We start from the raw sequence: 18,787 nt of genomic DNA, 5'->3' as shown, positions 1-18,787 counted from the left end.
ATATTTTATTAAATTATAGTTAATTATTTTTTTAACCAAACTTTTTCGTTACTTTTAAAAGATAGTTTGTTTTCTGTCCTAATTCGCTTTTATTTGAGGAGTAATTTAATTTGCAGTCCATACTGGGGGGCATTTTTCCAGCATCGCTTGCTTTTGACACCCTGCGAAAAAGCACAAGCCATTATTATGCGCATACAAGTTTTGAAAAATTGTATTTTTCATTGATCTAATTTTTGTGTTATGGATAAAATTTCAACGTCCCCCCCTTCCCCTCAATATATAGGAAAATGATACAACACACCCTTAGGCACAACACCAACTACACTCCCCCCCTACAGCTCACGTGATTTTTTTTAAAAAAAATCACATGTGGGGCTGCTGCACTGTAGCAGGGGTGGTTGGTGGTGTGCCTAAGGGTGTGTCTGTAACGCCTCTCCAAAATATACATCCAGATTCTTATGTATTCTAGCTAATTTTTTTATTCTGTCCGTGATAAACTTACTCATTTTAGCTATTACAAAGCAAAATTAATTATAGTAATCAACATTTGATCCAAAAAAGACTTTGTGAGAAATCTAGACAAAATGAGAAGGAGCCAAGCAAGGCCACATGGAACCAAAGGCAAACTCCATGGGAACTACGAGGTGCCAGCTAGTGTTTTTTATTTTTATTTTCCTTTTATAAAATCAAGTTTCAGAAGATAATCTATCTATGTTTTTTGTTCATTGAATAGCTGGTGATAAAAAAGAAGGCAAAAATGGGAGGTTGGGTTCTCTTTTCTCTTTGATCACCAAATGTTCATTAGATACAGTCCATTGCATAAGTTCACATTTTTAAGGAAAAATGAATTTAGTGTCTCCACATGAAGAGTTCACAGTAGTTTTGTTTTCTGCCTCCCTGCCTAATAAAAAGAAGAAGGTTCTTCTCACGTCTGCCTGACAAGAGTAACTATAAATATAGCAAGTATTGTATATAGAAATTGTTGCATGTAACTACAAGCAGTTTTGAATCAAATAATTAACAAATAGTTTGTAGTTGTTTGAGCAACTATTCGGTTATATTCAATTCGTAGTTTATTTAACACAAAATAAATAATATCTAGTATTTGAGTTCATTAGCGAATAGAATTTAACCAGATGTACAGTATATTCGATTTGTTTGCTCATCAAATGTTTGTTTAAAATTTAAGTGCTTATAATTTGTATTATTACGAAAATGAAGTTATATTTTCAACGCACTTATATTTTCAATTTGAGTTCTATATACTAATTTTGAGAGGCTTCAAGAACCTTAAATCAATTTTCTAAGGAAATGTTCGAATATATATGTATACACACACATATATATATAATCAAATAATGTTTATTTATAAATTTAAATACTATTTAAAAAATCAAATTCTTTAGCAGAATAATTATACTTTGATATTCGATAAATATTCATGAATATTGATGAATATTTAACAAATACTAAGTATTTGAGTCCAAATTTGAGAAACTCCGTATGTAGATATTCAAATTCGGGTTCGAATTCGATAATTTTTAAACAAATACATATACAAACATCTTAGTATTGGATTCGATTCCATAGTTTACCACCCCTACATGTAACATTTATTCGTACACACAAAAAAAAAATCTCAAATATGTTATTTTGACACCTGTATGTTACTGCAGAAAATACATTTCATTTCAAAATGCCGAATTTGGTTAGTTGCAAAAACTATTGTATTGTATATTCTGTTGAAAGAGATACATTAATATTGCAAAAATGAAGTTGTGTTTGATTTTATATGTAGTTATATGTTACTACATTTCCTGAGTTGGACCAACTCCATTGATTCGACGACACAATCATATATAATTCTCAATTTTTCTTTTTTGATCAGCCACGAGCTATCCCCACTCTACTGGATGGGATTAATCCCGCTTGCGGTAGCCTGAGAGGAGATTAATTACCAAAATTTTGAATAAATGAGTAATAGCAACTAAACTATAAACTTCATTGTACTACAGGCAATCAAAATTTGAATCCTTTGTGATTGAATTGTTGTTATAAATTAGGAAAAATTGTGTCAATGCTTCAAAAGTAATAACTTCATGTGTTGCAGCCCCTCTACCTTTTTCTCAATGTGCTGCAGCCCTTAAATTGGAAATATATGTACTGCAGCACTTTTTAGCAATTATTCACTGTCAACCAAGCATAGAGAGAGAATAAAAAAATAAAAAAAAATTCCTAAAATGACATCATCTCTTCTATTCTTCTCTCTAAATCTAATTGTCATGGCTCATCATTCCTCCTCTTTTCTAACTCATCTCCTTCCTCCTCTCCCCCTCTTCCTCCTTTTTCTCTCAAACACCGACACCCCCCTCCACCACCACCGAACCTAGGTGCACGCTCCGGCCATATTGTTGATATGGGACTCCGGCCATATTGTTGATATGGGGTATATATTACATAGAAAAAACTCAACCTTATACGTTTTTTCTCTCACTAGTTTTCCCCGCTCTCTCTTTCTTTTCCCCCCAAAAGCAAAATATGTCCAAATTTGCCCGGCAATGGCAATGGCGAAACCCTCGAATTTGTCAAAGTTCTCGTCAGAGGATCCGCCAAATAACATATCGGTCTCCGACACTGAAGGCGAAGAGCGAGGCAGAGAAGATGGTGTTGGAGGAGGACGAGGAGCCCGTGTGTTAAGTCTAATGAAATTCGTAATTTCTGTTTGAACATCGTGGAAAGATGAAAATTTAAAGAAATGCCGGGTAAATATGATTTTTTGATGATTTTTTATGGTAAGTTCTGTTGGCCTTCTTGTTTTGATGATGTTTAACAAACAATTTACCACTAATGTTGTTTGTCTAGTATTTGTGTATTCCTATGTATTGTAGACAAACAACGTAGTTGGAGGATGGATGGAATAGAGCTTCAACGATCATATCTAATGGAGGTTGGCGGAATAGTGGAGTGAAGCAATGCACATTCAAGTCAAGATCCAAGTTCAAGCTTCATCCGCAAGATTACCAAGATAGAGCTTCGTTGAAGATCAAGATCATTGCTTGGGTAATTTAGTTTAGGAATTTATATTATGTGTGTTAGTACTTTAAGCTCAATCATATACACACATACACGTTTTGGATTTTGTATATATATAGTTATATATATACATATAGGTTTTGGTTTGATAGTTTTCAAGTTTTACTATGAAACAAATGAATAGAATTGGAAAATACTATTTTGTTTCATGTTTATATGCCTATATATGATTTCACCTTTAACAAGCTTATATTTAATGAAATCATATTTAGTGTTTTGAATATATTGCATAGAATATGCAAATTTATGAAAATATTGTATTTCTAGATTATAGACTTCATAACAACATGTTATATCTTTTATCAAGTCTATACAATCATTTCATAAGGTTTCAAAATGTTGTTTAAGTCAAAATATCAAAATATCAATTTTCAGGTTTTCATGTTTTGGACTATTTTGTAAAATGATGATATTTTTCATTTGGGAAGTCCTTTTTCGAAACCAGTCGTTGTAGCATGTTTATTATCATGTCTACAATCATTCCCCAAAGTTTTACATTTTTTGGAATTTATTTGATATTTTTAAACAGCATTTCAAAATCAGATAAACAGTTTTCATATCAGTTTTCGGTCGACCGCACCGGTCGACCGGTAAATTGTTCATTTGCTCAGTAACCGACAGAGAGTTCGTCGGTCGACCGGTCCGGTCGACCGGTCCGGTCGACCGAGAGCTTTTTCGGTCGACCGGATCGGTCGACCGACGCCTGTCCAGTACAGTTCCAACGGCTCTTTTTATGACCGTTGCCTTGGGGCTGTTTTGTCTTTTGCTCTGGTTTCTTGGCTGAGTTGTGAGAGGGTATAAATACCCCATTGTCTTCAACTCTCAAGCCAACTAAGAAATGTTTTAAAAGAAAAGAAAAGTTTAAGCAAGGGTTTAAGGTTTTTACTGTTTGTTTTGAGTTTGGGTTTCTGTTTACAAAGGAGGAAGTTTTCACTGCAGATTGAGGGATTCATTCTCAATCCCCTTCATCCTCTTCTTGTGTTCTTAGAGAAGTTTTCTAACTCTTTTCTCTAGCAATTTCATTATTGATTTTCATATTCTTATTATTGCTAGTTTGTTAATTGAGTTAGATTTTATTTTACTCATTGTTACACACACCCACATTGAGCTTATAGTATTTGCATACATAGTATAGTTGGGTGGTGAGAGATTGTAACTTTGAGTTGTGCTTTCATTGTGTTCTCATCTATTATAGAGAACAAATTTATATTTGTTACATTGTGAGTGTTGTAAGGTTTTCGGTGAGCTAGAAACCGAGTGTGTAGTGAGGTTTTCGGTGAGCTAGAAACCGAGTGTGAGGAGTGACGTTGATCGGTGAGCGTTGAAAACCGATACTGTGAGGTGTAAACGTTATTCGGGTGAACGTAGAAAACCCGGTTGATAGTGGATTTCTCCCCGGGAGTGGGGAGCGGAGACGTAGGACGGAAGGTCCGAACTCCGTGATCATATTGCTTGTTTGAGTGTGCTTTGGCGTTCATTCATATTTATGTTCATATCTTATATCGCCATTGTCATTAGCTCATTATCTATATCATCCACTATCTTGTTTAGATTGTTTACCCCTTGTGTTAGTTTACATATCCTATACATATATCATATTGTATATCTCTTTGATAGGATATATCATCTTGTGTTAGCTCATATATCCTTGCATATATCTCATAGTATATATCATTGCTAGGATATTTACCTTTGTTCATATTGCTTATTCTTGCACATAACTCTTGTATATCTATCTTGCAAGAATATACTTGTTAATTAATTTTAATTGGCACTTAAATCGGATTAGATTAGCATAAGACCCTAATCACCCCCCCTCTAGGGTCTAACAATTGGTATCAGAGCTTGGTGCTCTTTGATTTAAGGTCTAATCGCCTTGAGTTAAAGATCCAAGTTAGCTTATTGTGCTAATCTAATTTTGAGCTTTATTTGTATCTTGCTTGCATATATTTTTACAAATTATGAATATGAATGATGCATCTTGTTTAGGCTATGATTCTAGTGTTGCTCCTAGATTAGACAATTTCCCCTATGCCCAATGGTGTGTTAGATTTAAACTATTTGTTAGATCTAAACATTTTGATTTATGGGAAATTATAGATGATGCTTATATTGTGCCCATTTTGGAGAAATCCAAGTGGAATAAAAATGATCATCGCATGTTTACTATGAACAACATTTTGTTAGAATATTTGTTAAATGCTTTTAACTCATCTATGTCTAACAAGTTTGTTCATTTTGATAGTGCTTACACCTTATGGATATTTATAGAAGCACATCAAGGAGACTTGGAGGCGATCCGACAAGCTTTGGAGGATCCCGCTTCAAGTTCATGTGGAGCATCATGCACACGGCCACTAGGCGATAGCCCTAGTGAGGTTTGCGAGTTCGAAACCATAAATGATTTACCTAATGATGAACTTGCTTGTGCTAGTGAAAAATTATTACATGCCTTTAACAAATTGCAAAATGATTTCATTAATTTACAAAGCAAGCATGAAATTTTGAAATCCGATCATGAGTTGTTAGCATCTAAGTTTGAAACTATTTCTAATGAAAATGTGATCCTTAAAGAAAACAATGAAAAATTAAAATTGGATCATGTTTCTTTAACTTCAAACGTTGCTAGTTTAACTCATGAAAGAGATAATGCCATGTTAGAAGTAAAGAACATACAAAATAATACAGCTTCTTTTATAAATGACTATTTATGTTCTACTTCTAAAAATGCATATGTGCCTAAAAATGAAGATTTGAATCTTATGAAAAATAGTATTTCATCTTTAGATTCAACTTTGAAAATATGCATTAATAACCATAAGAAGCTTATGAACATTTGTGCCAAGACCAAATCAAAATCATCCACTCATTATCCACACATGTATAGCAAAACTTACAAGTGTTCTATTTGCGGCCGTCAAGGTCATTTAGCTAAGTTTTGTTATGATGTACAAAAACATAAGAATATTAATCATTCTTGTGCATCTCATGTAACTTCTTCATCACATGAACACACACATGCACCCATTGAGCTTATTGTATTTACATTCATAGTATAATTTTGGGTTGTGAGATAAGTGACTAAGAGTTGTGCTTAATTGAGTTCTCACCTTGTTTAGAGAACAATTAATTGATTTATCTTGTGCTTAATTGTGAGGATTCACTTGTAATACACTTGTACACCGAGAGAAGTGTGTGGTGAGAGACGGGGTCGAATCCAAGAGGAGTGGCGTCGGTTGACGTGCCTAGGGAGAGGTTGTAACCGAGCACTTGAGGAGGAGGACACGGGCTAGGACCAACACTTAGTGTGTGAGGTGTGATTACATAGTGATTGTATTGTGAGGTGTAAACGTTGTTCGGGTGAACGTAGAAAACCCGGTTGTGATAGTGGAGATCTCCTCGAGGTGAGGAGCGGGGACGTAGGTCGTGGGGACCGAACCTCGTAAACATATCGTTTTGTTTGTGATTGCATTGGCGTTCTTATTCTTGTTTTCATATCTTATATCGCCTTTGTGTATTGCTCATCATATTACCCTATCACTTGTGTAGATTGTTTATTTTACCCTTGTGTTAGTTCATATATCCTTGCTCATATATTTGTAATATCTCATTGATAGGATATATTCATTTGTTCATATTGCTTATCCTAGCTTACATATCTTGTTGTATTTTATACTTGCTAGGATAACTTATTAATTAGTTTTAATTGGCATTTAATCGGATTAGATTAGCATAAGACCCTAATCACCCCCCTCTAGGGTCTAACAAGTTCAAATCCAAGGTGAAACATTAAGTCTAATAGGTTGGAAATGAAGTCCAATGGCTTGTATACTAAGTCTATCGTGTTGAATAATAAGTCCAAAGATTATATGTTATGTCTATTGAGTTGAATAATAAGTCTAATTTGTTGAATATTAAGTGTAATGTATTATATGTTAAGTCCAATTTAATTTATGTTAAGTCCAGTTTGGTTCATGTTAAGTCCAATTCGGCTCATGTCAAGTCCAATTTGATTCATGTTAAGTCCAATTCGGTTCATGTTAAGTCGAATTTAAATCATGTTAAGTCCAATTCGGCTCATGTTATGTCCAATTCGGTTCATGTTAAGTCCAATTTAAATCATGTTAAGTCTAATTTTAACTTGTTTTAAGTCTAATTTAAATCATGTTATGTCTAATTCAACTTGTTTCAAGTCTAAAAACAAGTTAAATTAGACTTAACATGAATCATGTTAAGTCTAATTCAACTTGTTTTAAGTTTAAAAACAAGTTAAATTAGACTTAACATGAATTATGTTAAGTCTAATTCAACTTGTTTTAAGTCTAATTTCATATTAAGTCCAATTTGATTCATGTTAAGTTCAATTTGGTTTATGTTAAGTACAATTCGGTTCATGTTAAGTTTAATTTAATTCCTTTTAACTCTAATTCAGCTTGTTTCAAGTCTAATTAAATTAGACTTAACATGAAATTAGACTTAAAACAAGTTGATTTAGACTTAACATAATTTAAATTAGACTTAAAAGGAACTTAAAATGATTTAAATTAAACTTAAAAGGAATTAAATTAGACTTAACATGAATCAAATTGGACTTATCATGAAATTAGACTTAAAATAAGTTAAAATAGCCTTAACATGATTCATGATAAGCCTGATTCAACTTGTTTTTAAACTTAAAACAAGTTGAATTAGACATAACATGATTTAAATTAGACTTAAAAAGAATTAAATTAGACTTAACATGAATCAAACTGAATTTAACATGAATCAAATTAGACTTAACATGAATCAAATTGGACTTAATATGAAATTAGACTTAAAACAATTTGAATTGGACTTAACATGAACCGAATTGGACATAACATGAACCAAATTGGACTTAACATGAACCGAATTGGACTTAACATGATTTAAATTAGACTTAACATGAACCAAATTGGACTTAACATATAATCCATTACACTTAATATTCAATAAATTAGACTTATTATTCAACCCAACAGACTTAACGTACAATCCCTTGGACTTATTATTCAACCTGATAGACTTAGTATACAAGCCTTTGGACTTTACTTCTAACTCATTAGACTTAATGTTTCACCTTGAATTTGAAGGGTCTATTTGGTTGATTTCCTAAAAACCAAGAAATGAAAATGAAAAGGTGGAAATCTCAAAAAGTACAATTTCATCCATTTCCATCCCTAAAACTCACCCACAACATCCAATAAAATATTATTTTCATCCAACAACTCATCCACAACATCTAATAAAATATTATTTTCATCCAACAACTCTCCATCACATCTAATAAAATATTATTTTTATCCACAACATCACTTAACTCATCTCATCTCATCATTTCAAATCACTCACATCATCCTATAAGATGATGACAACTCATCATCTCATTAACATTTCATTTCCACTCATTTCCTCCCAAAAAGCTAGGAAAACAATTTCTTTAAGTGTGGGTCACATCATTCAATAATATAATGACAACTCATCTCATCTTATCTATTTTCTTATTTTTAAGAATGAACCAAACAAAAGAAAACAACCTATTACAGAAAATAGGTTTCTTATAATTCATTTCTTTTTTTTTCGCCAACCAAACAGCATCAAAACAAGTTTTCCTAAAAACCACTAACATCATCCAATAATAAGGTGATAATTAACATTATCTTATCTCCAATTCTTTGATTTCTTTCTTTTTTTAGACAGCCAAACATTCCCAACACAATTTTTCTTAGAAATAGTTTTCCATTTTTTGATTTCTCTCTTTTTTAGGCAAACAAACAACCCCTTAACATAAAAAAATCATCAAAAAATCATCCAAAAATCATATCTACCTGGTATTTCTTTAAATTTTCATCTTTCCACAATGTTCAAACAGAAATTACGAATTTCATTAGACTTAACACACGAGCTCCTCGTCCTCCTCCTCCAACGTCGTCTCCTCTGCCTCGTTCTTCGCCTTTAGTGTTGGAGACCGATATGTTGTTTGACGGATCCTCTGACGAGAACTTCGACGAATTTGAGGGTTTCACCATTGCCATTGTTGACCAAATTTGGGTTTGTTTTGCTTTTCGGGGGAAAAGAAAGAGAGAGCGGAGAAAATTAGTGGGAGGAAAAAACAAATAATATTGAGTTTTTTTTATGTAATATATATTCCCAGATCAACAATATGGCCGAAGCGTGCACCTAAGTTCGGTGGTAACGGAGGGGGATGTCGGTGTCTGAGAGTATAAGGAGGAAGAGGGGGAGAGGAGGAACGAGATGTGTTATAAAAGAGGAGAAATGAGGAGCCATGACTATTAGATTTAGAGAGAAAAGAATGGAAAAGATGAGAGCATTTTTGGGATTTTTTTAATTTTTTATTCTCTTTCTATGCTTAGTTGGCAGAGAATAATTGCTAAAGAAGGCTGCAACACATAGATCTCCAATTTAAGGGCTGCAACACATGGAAAAAAGTTAGAGGAGCTGTAGCACATGAAATTGTTCCTTTTGGGGCCTTGAAATAAGTTTCCTTTTGGGGCCTTGAAATAATTTTCCTTATGAATTATGACTCCCTTGGGATTCCACCGCACTTCCATTTTATAGTACAAATATCTGTATTTACTTACTAGTTTAATTAGCATAATAAGCCTTATTACTCTTTGATCCGCCTATCACTTTTAAGCCCAAGCTGGGCCCACCAATCCCAACTGGATAAAACTGGTCAGATCACGGCGGCCGCCGCCCTTACCTCCTCCCCTCTCCTCCCATCTCCGATCAAACACAATCCCTCTCTTCTCCTAACCCCTAAAACCCCTAGCTTTCGTCTTCGCTTTCGCTCTACAACAATTCGCTCCGCGGCCGCACAAATCGCGAATGATTCCGCCGGAGACGGCGGATTCGTGCTGGAGGACGTCCCTCATCTCACTGATCACCTGCCCGATCTACCGGTAATTTGAAAACATACAAAAAAGATTTATTTTTTTGGTTTTTGGTGAGATTTTTTTGAGGTTGATTTTTTAGAAGTTTTGAAATTTCAGGCGTACGGAAGTCCTATTCGAAGTAGTCCGGCGTATGCGATTGTGAAGTGAGTCAGATATTACTGGAAATTTTAGTTTGTTTAAATTTACAGAAACTCCTACTTGAAGTTTAGTCTCTCTGTTTACTTTGCCTCACATTTTATCAGGATTTGAGGGATTAAATAGTTGTAGGAACTTGGAATATTAGGGTAACTACTGAATGAGTGGGTGAAGGATTGTGAAAAAATTATTTTTTTTGTGTGTGAAAATGAGAGCTCCGGCTACTTGTTATTATTTGAATTGTATAATTTCAGTCCCTATGTGTAATTTTCAGTTGATTACTGCATCTTGGAGTGTATGTTGGTCAAACTCAAAAATAAGATTCTGGGTTGAAAAGAGGCTAATTTTAGATGTTTAGGCTGCCAAAATATCGGACATTTTGGCCAAAAGGGTCATATGGGGATCACATAAGTCATTCGTTAATGGAGGCAAAGTGACATAGACAGAAAATTTTGAGACGGTTTTCTGCAATATATGTTTTTCACATTGTTAAGAAAAGATGATATATGTTGTTTTGAATCAATAGGCAAAACTTTGTTACCTCGGAAGATGTGGTTGCTCAAAGGGTTGGTTAAATTATTCAGGTTTTTTTGACTGTTGGAGTTAAATTCTTCTGTTTATGGTTTATGTTTTATGATCTGGATTTGCTTTATTCTATTCTCTTTTGGGTTTCACAGGTTGTTGTGCAGAAGAATAGTCCTAAAGGGGTGCACTTTCGGCGTGCTGGACCAAGGGAACAAGTATAAATTATGCTTCTAAATCCGTGCTTTGTGTTTTAGGGAATTTTGATTGTTTTCATTTTGTGCTCTTAGGTTTACTTTCGTCCAGAAGAGGTTTGCGCTTGCATTGTTACATGTGGTGGTCTATGCCCAGGGATCAATACAGTGATCCGTGAGATAGTTTGTGGTCTAAACTATATGTATGGAGTCAACAACATTATTGGAATTGAGGTACGTTGTTGTTAGCTTTGACCTTACACAGTTTCTATTGTCAAATGACCCTTCCACTGCACCAAAATTCTGGAATTGTGATGAGGATTGAAGGTTACAATTTTATACTCTAAATGGCAACACAGATTAAGCACCCTTTTTATGGGCCAAAACTTGGATTTACGAAACTTTGTCCTTTTCTAAATCAACTTTAAATTTGTGGACAATATGATTCAATACAGTGTTGCTATCATATGCCATATCAGATGCCCCTTTACTTCATGAAAACTCCGAAGTTGTGATGAGGGTTGAGGGTTGAGGCTTGAGGGTTACATTTTTATTCTTGTTAAAGTATAAAGAAAAGAAGTGACGTTTGTTACAATTTTGTTCGCCTGAAAATGACATTAAATGCTTGAAGTGCACAGCTGCGGTTCTCCAGGTTATGAGTCTGTACCTGTTTTAAATTTCAAGTTTCAACTAAAATTCTGCTTCTCTTTGTTCAATTTTTTAATGTTTTAAGGTACTTCAATTTGGCAATCACACACATGAACCATTTTCTGCGATGCTATTATATCCAAACTTTCATTTGGAATCCATCTTCCATGCTTTAATTTCATCATTTGAGACTTATCAATGGCAAGAGATTAATTAAGCTGGACAGTAAGGCAATCTATCTTAATCTTTTATTTGGTAATTTTCACAATATCTTCTGAGACTATCAAATTAAATTTGTACCTATCGAACTTTGCTCTTGCATGCAATATATAGCATCCACAGGTTCCACTGAGTGATATCTAGAAAATGTAATAGGTCAAAAGGAAAAATTAAATTGTAAAAAGTTAAAACTTAAAGCAGAATTATTGTACTAATTTACCTGCTTTGGGTTCTATTCATATACGTAGGTTTTCTTGTTCACTATGGTTTTTTGATTACTGGCTTTAGAGGTCAAACTTGTTGGCTCTTGCTTCTCGTGAATTGTCCAATGGCCCTGGTAGCTCTATATCCTTGACTACAATCATGAATTATGAAAATTGTTATCCATTGGTAAATCTCAAAATATTTGGATAACTTATTCTAATATTTTCCATCGTTTCTCATGTTTTCTGTCGTTTAATTTATGCATATTGATTTTTTAGAGCATATATACAACTGAAAGATCCTTCAACACAAATTACTAGGGTTGCCATCTGATCCTTTTTTCCCATCTAGTGCTCTATTGACAGTTACGTCCTCTGATAAGTTGCAGCTATCATTACCTTTGTTTTTTTCTTTTTGGTTTGGCGAGGGAACTTCCCCACGATCCTTCAGCTCATAGGTATCAAGCCCACAAGCGTGGCTAAGGGGCACCCCCCAACGCACGGCCTCAGGTATTCCACGAAATTAAATTCGTGTGGGTGCTCCTGAGACCTTGGAGTACTACTCATAGGCAGCTTACCAACTCGGCTAGACCCCGTTGGGTCTCATCATTACCTTTGTTTTATTTTTAGGTTTTATGCCTCTTTATTTTACAAGTTGCAAATATCTTTCTATATACCCATGCTGATTGTTTACTCTAGCCTAATTATAATAATATTCACAGGGAGGATATAGGGGCTTCTACTCAAAAAATACCATTACACTGACACCAAAGGTTGTCAGTGATATTCACAAACGTGGTGGCACCGTCCTTCGTACATCTCGAGGTGGTCATGATACCAACAAAATAGTTGATAGTATCCAGTATCGTGGAATTAATCAAGTAGGACCCTTAATTCTTTTTTTCGAAAACCAATACGGCATTGGTATAACATCATTACATAAGGATCTTTGTTGATCATGGTTCTAGGTCTACATTATTGGAGGTGATGGCACTCAAAAAGGAGCAGCAGCCATATATCAGGTTACTATTTGTCCCTATAACTCATAATAAAAAAACTTCATCCAATTTATTCATGTCAGTTATATGAATACATCATTGTCCTTTCCTTCTGCTAGAATCTAAAGTCTGTCATTCACATAATATCCAACTTTTACTGAATCCTTCATACCAGTTTTGGCACTATGCTTTCTCTTTATGGCTGCCTCCTGGTCTTTTTCTGGATAAATGTTAATTTGTTGCTTCATCACTTTCTTCTTTCTTCTAAATGTAGCTATTTTTATCAATCTCTTATAATTGTTGCTTTCATAGCTCTTTCTCTTCAACTCAATGTTCCCATCGACATTAGTGAGGACTAATGTGCACATGATTAATATCTTATATCATCATTGTTTACATAGAGTCATACACATTATGTATGCATACCAAACTACGTATATATGGTATGACATCACTTTTTTGTTATGCCTATGCAGGTAATTAGTTATGATTCTTCTTTTTTACTTTGCTTATTTGTTTGTTATCTGCAGGAAGTTGAGAAACGTGGTCTTCAAGTGGCAGTTGCTGGAATTCCTAAGACTATTGATAATGATATTGCTGTATGTTTTATAAACTTTTGACCGATCAATTAAATGGTGATTCTGATTTTTTTTTGAATTGGCTTATCATTATTTGCTTATTACCTCTATGCATTAGAATTTGGGTTATTTTTTATTTTGCTTTTTTTATCTTGTCAAACCTTGCTTAAGTATTTAAACTGATACTTGAGGACTTGATAATAACTTGTCAGAGGATGTTGTAGAAAATATTCATATCATAGGTATAAACTAGTACTGACCAAAAAAAGATATAAACAAATATCTTCAAGTTTTAGGACCTAGGGCTGTTTCCTTAATAGATAACCCATTTCATGGATGCATTGCATCTGATTCAGATTAGAAATGACTCTGAAGTTAGAGTGTGGTTCTTTTTCTACAGGGTCTTTACTTCTGGCTTACATAACCTTATATTTACTGCAAATAACAGTTTCCTTATTGACTTTTCGTACTTTCTTATTCGACCTTATATTCTTGAGTTGAATTTTATCCGGACCCTTCCTTCATGTACAAGATTAAATCATTTGATGGTCATAAAGTATGCTTTACTTCGTTATGGTGACATTTCTCCGTTTATTCATCTACACAAGAATCACATCTTTGTGCATTAAGTGTAACACCGAAGTGGGCGTGTCAAAGAAATATCGTTAAAGATCATAATTTTGAGCTACTTTTATCTTATAATTTTTAAGTAGCATAAAATATGCATACATTATTAAAATTTAATGTCAATTGAGCTCGAGATATTTTTTCTTGAAGAAACAAGGATATATGCTTAAACCAGTTTGTAAATGGATTGAGTAAATTATAAGAAGAGAAGTCCATTATGGCTACCTATAATCCAGTAAACTATGGGAAAATAGGTCTATTTGGTACTTTCTCTATTCTTCTTACTCATGGCTTGCTACGAAACAGTTGTGCAGGGACTCATCTGCTACATTTAGGTTTACCATATGTTTGTAGATTTTACTTTCCTTAATAGAATGAATAATTAGAGAAAAGGTATTCCATTGATAAAGTAGCCAGGATATACTATGTTTGATGGAGGAAGAAGAAATAAGCTGAAAGATGCTATTCTTCAAGCATAAGCCCACATATTTGTGTCAGGGTTTTATGTGTGTAGTGTATCACATTACATTTTCTTTTATGCTTTTACACAGTTTTCTTGTGGAAAGGTGGATGATTTCTTTGGCGGTTTCAGGTAATAGACAAATCTTTTGGTTTCGATACTGCTGTTGAAGAAGCACAGAGGGCCATAAATGCTGCGCATGTCGAAGTTGAAAGTGTAGAAAATGGTGTTGGTATTGTAAAGCTCATGGGCCGCTACAGCGGTAAGCTGGCATTCTTGACGTTTTCCATTATTACAACAATATCTCTCTTTTAAATGCTTCTTTAAATCTTGTTTTCTTTCACTTTGAAGTTGAAAACTCAGTGTCAATCAATCTAATGCTGGGGCAATTCTTGTATTTGCTGCAGGGTTTATTGCCATGTATGCTACTTTGGCGAGTAGAGATGTGGTAATAACTCCATCAAACTACTTTAAAAAATGCAGAAATTTAATTCTACATGCTTTTCAAGAAACCTCTATCTTTCAGCTGCGGTTGGTACTATGAAAGAATTATTAGTTATTACTCAGCATTAAGTGTTCGATGACAAGATTAAACGCTTAGTGGAAAAAAAAACCCACAGACATGACTGTATGCATGCATGTGGAAATACCTACATATGTTTATGCATAAATACTGGTGGTGATGATATGTGCTACCTGCAGATCCATTAGTTACCACAAATTGTATGCACATTCATAGGCCTCAACTCCTTCGGAGGTTTAACAGAGCGCATATCATCAAACCCCCATGCACCCACATGGAGCACAATCGCAAATACTAATACAAGCCCAACATTATCTCAAAGTTGCAATCTTCAGTAGGAATTATTTTCCTATGCTTATTTATCAGCAAGTTCACCCTTAAATTGCTTAACTATATATGTTAATTCTAGAACTTCTTAGTTATATTCTGCAACAGGATTGTTGTTTGATTCCGGAATCCCCATTTTATCTGGAAGGCCCCGGTGGTCTTTATGAGTTTGTTGAACAACGACTTAAAGAAAACGGTCACATAGTTATTGTGGTGGCAGAAGGAGCAGGACAGGACCATGTAGCTCAACATGTGGGCATTATCAATGAAAAGGACGAATCTGGAAATCGCCTTCTTCTGGATATTGGTCTATGGCTATCTCAAAAGATAAAGGTCTGTGCTAGGTATAGTCGCTAAAGTTATATTTTATTGCTGTTTAATAGAAGTTGCAGAAATTTAGTGAATCTTATCAGGTTTACTGCTATTTCTAAATAAATCATTTGGGTTTTATTAGTTTATATCTGGAAAACCACTATCATTTTCAGCTAATAATGCTTGAATATCCTTGTTCAGTCTTTTAATAAATTTTATATAATAAATTTTATTATGATATAAGTTTTAATTTTTTTATAAACAAATCTAATACATTTCAGTATCATATAAATTACTTCTTTGTTAATATATTGGTGTAGCGTGTGATTTATACTTGTGATGTGTTCATCCACAGCTCTTCTTGCTGCTGTGATATTTTTTTCTTACTGAAGTTAACAATCAAATTTGCAGGATCATTTCACAAGGGACAGGAAATTACCAGTATATCTCAAGTATATAGGTAGTTCTATCCCCCTCTTACTAACCACTGCTTGCCTGGAATTGCATAATTTGAATAATATGTGGAACTATATTTTCATTACTTAAAAGAGGCTTATTCCTGGTGGTTTCCACTTCAACGTTTGGTACCAGAAGTGTATATTCATATTGCTAAAGTGGAACATTATCTTGGTTAGTAAGAAGAATAAAGTCGATGCTTTCTAGCATTGTAAAATGACTGTACAATTGGGAATATTCTTTCTTCTTCGACTACATATGCACTTGCATTGTAAAATGACTGTACAATTGGGAATATTCTTTCTTCTTCGACTACATATGCACTTTTGAAGGTAGTACCTTTCATCAGTTAATGGTGTTTCTTCGACTACATATGCACTTTTGAAGGTAGTACCTTTCATCAGTTAATGGTGTTTGAAGATAATATTCGTTAAACTTGTCAGACACAGTTTCCTATGTTTTTTATGCTGTGATCTTGATTCCATTGGTTTACATAGTTGCAATGAACTTTAAAATAATATCGAACTATTGGATATGTCAGAAAATTCCTGGAAAATGCACTCTATGAACCAAATATACTGATTAGCCGACTTCCTACCACCGCAGTCCACGAAGAAAAAGAGAGTTTCTTATTAGGATTTTATGGGACACCGCATTCATATACATGTGATTATGTCAATACGTCTGCTTTACCTTTTGAGACCAAGAAATCACCTGTTTTTAGTACAAAACTAGAATATCTGATTTCTTGTTTTTTGTTAAATGTGATTTCTATTTCCTTTGAAGATCACAAGGAATTTTTTAATTTTTAATTTTATTTTTCAATTTTGCAATATATAGAAAGAGAAAATGTGTAACAGATCTATTCAGCCCAATTGGCTCCTGTTATATTGACATGATCCTGAGATGTTCTCAAATTGTCAATTGTTATTAATAAACCTCTACAGACGTATTGTACTGTTGAAAAGAGAAAGACGAGAATACATTTGGTATAGTATAGTTGCTAAAACCTTCATAAAGTGAATTTTAATGTATTAGAGTTCTTTGCAGATCCTACCTACATGATCCGAGCCATTCCAAGCAATGCATCCGATAATGTCTACTGTACACTTCTCGCACAAAGTGCTGTCCATGGAGCCATGGCAGGGTACACAGGTTTCACAGTTGGACCCGTAAATGGCAAACATGCATACATCCCAATTTCCGTGAGTACATTTCGTCTATAACTTAGAGTTTTAAATTTATTCTCGTTGTTCCCATATGTGAGAATTGCATATATCCCAATTTACTGGTGTATTATTATTATTATTATTTTTTTTTTCAGAGGGTTACGGAGACTACAAATGTCGTCAAGGTAACCGACAGAATGTGGGCTAGGCTTCTCGCCTCCACAAACCAACCAAGTTTCTTTAGCAATGATGAGGAGGTGAGGGAGATGGTTGACAAGGAAACCCTTCAATTGATTGATAACATGAGGATCAACTCATTGTGAAAAAATGTGGCTTCAGCCGGTTTTAAAGGATCTCGTAGTTTGCTTCAGTTTTAAAATTATACTCGAAGAACTTGAAGATATTCCAATAAAGGGCTTCCACTTCTCTCTTATTGTGCTATGTAACACTCTGATGCAATCAAAGAGTTCTTAGTTTATCTTTGAGAAATCTGATAATTTTATATGATTATTTTAGTAACGAGGGTGTAATAGCTTGGAGTTTACACAGATATTGTTCAAACATTTTCTTACATATTTTCATCAATAACCATTTAAAACTGCCATTTGCATATCAGATAGCTGCTTATGGGCTAGACGTGATGTTGAAATGTGATGAGCAAAGCTCTAAATCAGATCGAGTTTCGATCAGATACTAATAATTTTTTATTTTTAAAATTTCTGATTCACAATCTATCTATGTATTGTGTTGTCCTAATAAAACAACTGCCATTGTTTGAGAGAATACTCCATTAAAATTTAACTTCCTAGATTTTCGATCATATCATTTTATTTAGGTTAAATACAAATCTAAACTCTCTTAAAAGCCAAAGTTAGACCCTCCTCTTCTCATCCCATGGCCGTAGAGGGACTACTCTGTAGTAACTCATATGAATGCAGGGACTAAATAACAATTTCAATGAATTGTGAATGTCCTTAAAAGTATGAAAGATTTAAGGGATCAATATCTAAAAAAACTAAAGAACCCTTGAATAAAATTAGGCTGCGCCTTCACCCTTCAACTAAACTCAAGCCGTGACTTTTAATCCCATCGTCCCCTCAAATCCCAGCAACCAATGGAAGGCTTGGCGGTCACTGATGCAGATCCCATCGCCATCGAATTGGCAGCTGAGCTTAGCTCTCTCCTCTTCACGTTAAGTCCTAATTCTTCCTCTTTTAGCTTCAATTTTTTTTTCTTTCGATGTAAATATTGTCCATAAAGATTCAAATTGGATGTACTAGTTTTCAATTTCTTTGGAAAAAATGAAACTGCTTCCACTTGCCTACCATCATGTTGGACATGCATGCTATTATCATAGTTATGAATAATGTACGGTTTTATTATGG

At 34.1% G+C, this 18,787-nt stretch overlaps 1 protein-coding gene across 1 annotated transcript; it reads left to right on the top strand.

Annotated features, from left to right (window-relative positions):
- On the top strand, window positions 2,559-18,014 carry LOC109820760 (ATP-dependent 6-phosphofructokinase 6-like). Its single transcript, XM_020386955.1, has 15 exons — window positions 2,559-2,711; window positions 9,729-10,037; window positions 10,128-10,174; window positions 10,693-10,732; window positions 10,844-10,906; window positions 10,979-11,116; window positions 12,675-12,833; window positions 12,921-12,974; window positions 13,481-13,549; window positions 14,748-14,877; window positions 15,023-15,063; window positions 15,574-15,798; window positions 16,189-16,237; window positions 17,284-17,438; window positions 17,558-18,014. The coding sequence occupies exons 1-15, from the start codon at window positions 2,559-2,561 to the stop codon at window positions 17,723-17,725; spliced, it is 1,800 nt and encodes a 599-aa protein (XP_020242544.1). The 3' UTR covers window positions 17,726-18,014.

The sequence above is a fragment of the Asparagus officinalis genome, chromosome 8 (assembly GCF_001876935.1).
Source record: "Asparagus officinalis chromosome 8, Aspof.V1, whole genome shotgun sequence".
In the NCBI taxonomy this organism is placed as follows: Eukaryota; Viridiplantae; Streptophyta; class Magnoliopsida; order Asparagales; family Asparagaceae; genus Asparagus; species Asparagus officinalis.
Note: the sequence above shows the minus strand (reverse complement) of the source record. Positions and strands in the feature narration are given on the sequence as shown.